We start from the raw sequence: 4534 nt of genomic DNA, 5'->3' as shown, positions 1-4534 counted from the left end.
CCATATGTACATAAATGTACATAAGAAGTTATTATCCAGAGTTCACAAATGATGTTTATGGCATATTATCTTGACCAAGTTAAAAAAAAACTAGCCAGAACGTCTTTGTCACTAAAGTTGTAGCCCTTGAATTTAGTGGTGGAGGAAGATCCTGCAAGCCCATTTGGGCATCACCAGTAGTCCTTAAGCCAGTTGGACAGAAGTGAAAGATTAAAGAGTGAATTATACAAAAGCCAGTTGCCTTAATCACACTTTCTATTCCCCCTGATGTTTTAGTTATAGTAACATTTGCTTCTATTTTTAATCTAAAATATTTCTGGTTACATGATTCAGCTGGATCCTGTGCGCCAGTTACTTTCATTTTCAATGGAAAGGCATGGAAAGGCATGAAACGTGCAGTTTTCTCGCCAAAAGTCACACTATAGTCATATCTTTCGCAGAAGTGGTGGTTTAAATGCCATAAAAGTGGTGAATGTATTTCAGCCGTCTTCAGTAAGTTATCTACTGAGTTTCAACTTAATTATTTTTAGGGTTGGCTGGGACACCAGGAAGCAACAAGTAAGACAGACCATTAATGTAAACACTCCTGTACAGTCTGATGAGGGACTGATGTGTGTTTTTTTTAGAATTTTGATTAAAAATGGTAGAATTAATGTATAATACGACCCCTGATTAATTTACATCATAGCATTAGTATGACACTTATTCTATCAAACAGCAACCACTTTCTTGTGATGAATGAATTGTTATTACAGACATATAGAATATCAGCGTTATTCTTAGCGTTATTTTCTCCCAGCAAATGCAAGTAGGTTTTTCTGTAAATTGTTAGTAGTAGCTCCAATATTTAAATCTAAAGAACAAGAGAATATTACATTTTATTCATACAATGATGAAATATATATTTATGATAACTTTTTTTCTTTTTTCAATCCTTAATTCAGTATACTTGTCTATTGACAAAGTGCTAATAAGGGGAGCTGTGGTGCTTAAGGTGTTCATTCGAGCCCCACTGGGGTCAGGACCTCGCCTTCTAATATACCAGTATTTGGGGGCATCTTGTGTACTATGGACACATTTCTAGTTTAAAGATATACTAAGCATATCTTTCACTAAAATATTTGATCATTAGATATTAATTTCAAATGTAGAAAATCCTAATCAAATGTATTTATCTGTGCTAAATATAGAAATCACAATTCTGGATTATATTTTTTCAAAATTATGCGCCTTTTTAACATAGAAATTTTGTGAAAGTTTTGCATGTAAGTATGTTTCTCAGCAACTACTAGTCCAAATGTTTTTAAACTAGACAGACATCTTTTGCAATATGAGTAGACCTCATTTGACAGCTTTCAAAATTCTGGCTTACATGTTGGCAAAATTATGCCCCTTTTTCGTTTAGAAATCTTGGGGAAAATTTTGCATGTAAGTAGGTTTTAAAGATCTAGCACAATGAATACATTCAAACTCTGAATAATCAAGGCCGTGTTTGAATCACTTTCATATTGACTGTGGGTTTGAGCCCTGCTATGTTTATGTTGCCAGGAAGCTGTCCAGCTGGCCAGTGGTTCTACCCTGAGACTATCGAAGTGTCCGCTGTGCCTGTAATAATGCCCTTTGGGTCACCTGTCCTCTGGTCTCCCTCCACTTTTAAGCTGGAAATGATCATTTGACCATAATAGTGTTAATATTAAGTAAAATCCAACAAAACAAAGAAAGTTTATAATCAGGGAATGACACTGCACAATCACCTGATATATCAAATGTTTTATCCAGCCAGTGGGGCTATGTCCTTAATGCTAGGGTAAGATATGTGTGCTTTTGGCACTGTCTTTCTATCACTGTAAACTCTTAGGATGCTAGTAAAAGACAATTTCTTTAAACTTATTTTATTTTCCCTTGTTGAATGTTTGAATGCAGCAACACTGGCAGAATTTCCTCTTAGATTGGTTGCATTATGATTATTATGAGTGTTATCATATAAGCAGTTTCAATATTTAGGGATGAAAGCACATATTTATGGTTTCTCTTTCTTCTGCAGACAGATCTGGATGCCATAAATCTACTATTAACACCACTCTGTCATTTGGTTCTGACCATTTATTTTTGTATGTTATATCACTGGTTTGGTCTGTGTGTTTCACTGAATGGAGGAACGAATCGTCAAAAACAAGACATTTGCCATTTTCCCATGTCAGTTTTTGTCCATCTACAGTAAGAAAACAGTCTGATGTCACCTGGAGACCTGAAAAAAGATAATATTAAAAGTGTTACTAACTATAATCCTAGAGAAAAAGAAGCACTTATAACAGTCAGTGGATACAAAGATAACCTGTAGGACAGTGGATGATAATAAAATGATTTCCTGTGTTAGGGGGATGAGATAAACTTCCATGGGTATCACAACCAGATGATCTGAAATTTTATACACATTGTCAAGATAATAAAGGTCACTTGAAGAGTTTATGTGCCGGAGATCTAACCTTGGCCATTTTAGACTGTTGCATTTCAATGACAATAGATATGCAGTCCAAGTATAGCCCAATGTGTCCATCTTTGAACTGCTTATTGTCAGGATGAAACAAAAAATAAGCCATCTTGGTGAGTCAAATGAGTAAGGCTACTCCTATCAGTGCTTCCCATAGAAGAAATTAACTGTTAATATTGTTATAAAATAACTATTTTGATTTTTGATTTTGATTTTAATTGAAATAACGGCTGTATTTGTTTATACCTAAATGACATCTCAGTCGGATGTTTGTTGGTCCATAGTGTGGTGTAATTACTGTTCCTGGCTTTAACACTGAAATCATCACATTACCAAACACATTTCCCTTCATTACAGATGTAAGACTGTTAATTACAGTCAGTGTTTGGGGACAAAGAGTCTGATTTTCTGGTACAGTTGATCCTTGATTTATTAAATGAAAAACATCCCAAGATCCATTATGTGTTCTGTTTTTCTTCCATGTCCCTAAATCTGGGTTTTCAAGCAGGAATTCCATTTCAGTTTTGATAGTTTTGAAAGACTTTTCTATCAATAAACAATCTGCCAATCTCCTTTTAAACTGTTTATCCCATATATTTCTGGCTTGCAAATTGTCATAGTAGAATACATTTGGTTTTTGCTTAAATCCAGTTTCTGTAGGTCTGTAAACGAAATCGAGACCCTTCTGTATTTTAAAAGAGATAATTTGGTTATTGATACTGGAAACTTTATTCAGTGCCTTTATAGCAGTGTCATGGTATTTGTTACACCTAACACAATTTTCATCATTACAGTAGTTTGTGTCACAATGCTCTGTCCTCATAAATGAAAGTCCATTACGTCGATTGACACAAAGAAACAGTCCCATAAACACTAAGGTAACAACCAAAAAATTTTCTATTAAAAAGTCAATGAATTCATATAACATATTCATCATATTTTGATTATTTACATTTTTTAACAAAATGAAACTGAAAGTAGAAGTTGTTGTTGACAGAGCTGTGTTTGATTTTTCTTCGCAGCACTTTGATCAATTTAGATAATCGAGTTACCGCGACCGACTTGCACTAGTCTGGATTACCTGCCCTTTACTATCGTTATCGGTTTGCAGTACGACGGGAACCAGACTATAGACTTGCACGGACAAAAAAGGTAGTAAATAAATTTGCCATCTGTTCTATATATAAAAGAAACAATCTTCTGGGATCCCTCTTACACCTATATAATAAGATCTACAAAAATAAGGTACTGTAAAAGCTAGTCAGCAGCCAGTTATTATGCTATTGTTCATTATAACCGAGACTGAAAGATCTGTGTAGTACATAAACTGGTTTATCATTGACCAATTACGAAAAAGAAAAACTGTCATCTTTTACTATGTGATTATTTGGTTTTATATATTGCAATAGCTGGTTCTCAGCAATCCATCAATGCATTTGTAATTGCTCGCACTTAAAGTAGAGACTTACCCTAAACCCAATTTACACAAGGGAAACAATATATTATCTTATAGAGTGAAATAGTTCAGTGAACACTGTTTGTCAATCTAATTGTGTCCATGGTATATCAATGAAATGGAACACTAATCTATCTATGTTACCTGCTGTAAAGGATAACACAGTCATGCATCCAACAGTCCTGAATTATTTTCTTTAAATATTTCATATTTCTAAATATTTTTATCATACTTTGACGCAAATATATAGGTAGCAGAGACTGTTCTGTTTCCAGCAGTACCTTTCTCAACATTTTTTTCCCTGTGAAATTCTGTGGGTTTGAACTTTTTAAAAAAATCGTCTGTTTGTTGACAAATATCGGTACAAAAAGTGTCACACTTTCCCCAGGGCATTTATTGTTTTGATCTTTACATAATTATCCATTCAAATCGCTGACCAATGTAGTAATAATGCATGCTTTTTTAATGTCCCCCGCCACAAATATTTTACCAAGAATCATTTTTCACTTTAAATAACTCTTTTTCAAAAAATGATACTTTCATTATTTTTTCAGACTGAGAACTTGATTGCAGTTAGTTAATGTTTC

General features: G+C 34.0%; 1 protein-coding gene across 1 annotated transcript; it reads right to left on the bottom strand.

Moving 5' to 3' along the window:
• Window positions 1-859: 859 nt before the first annotated feature.
• On the bottom strand, window positions 860-3505 carry LOC123534253 (aspartate beta-hydroxylase domain-containing protein 2-like). The gene is made up of 2 exons (XM_045316421.2): window positions 2738-3505; window positions 860-2248 (listed from the first exon to the last, which is right to left on the bottom strand). Exons 1-2 carry the CDS (start codon window positions 3426-3428, stop codon window positions 2001-2003), a joined length of 939 nt encoding a protein of 312 aa, XP_045172356.2. The 5' UTR covers window positions 3429-3505; the 3' UTR covers window positions 860-2000.
• Between the last annotated feature and the right edge of the window lie 1029 nt (window positions 3506-4534).

The sequence above is a fragment of the Mercenaria mercenaria genome, chromosome 5 (assembly GCF_021730395.1).
Source record: "Mercenaria mercenaria strain notata chromosome 5, MADL_Memer_1, whole genome shotgun sequence".
In the NCBI taxonomy this organism is placed as follows: domain Eukaryota; kingdom Metazoa; phylum Mollusca; class Bivalvia; order Venerida; family Veneridae; genus Mercenaria; species Mercenaria mercenaria.
The sequence above is the reverse complement of the archived record's forward strand: the minus strand, read 5'-3'. Positions and strand labels throughout refer to the sequence as shown.

Bases quoted from the DNA above. Each gene is read 5' to 3' on its own strand.
- LOC123534253 (XM_045316421.2), bottom strand. From the start codon at position 3,428: ATGATGAATATGTTATATGAATTCATTGACTTTTTAATAGAAAATTTT. The intron at 2,249-2,737 runs GTATAAACAAAT...ATCTTTTTTCAG, and splicing joins CCGACTGAGATGTCATTTAG to GTCTCCAGGTGACATCAGAC.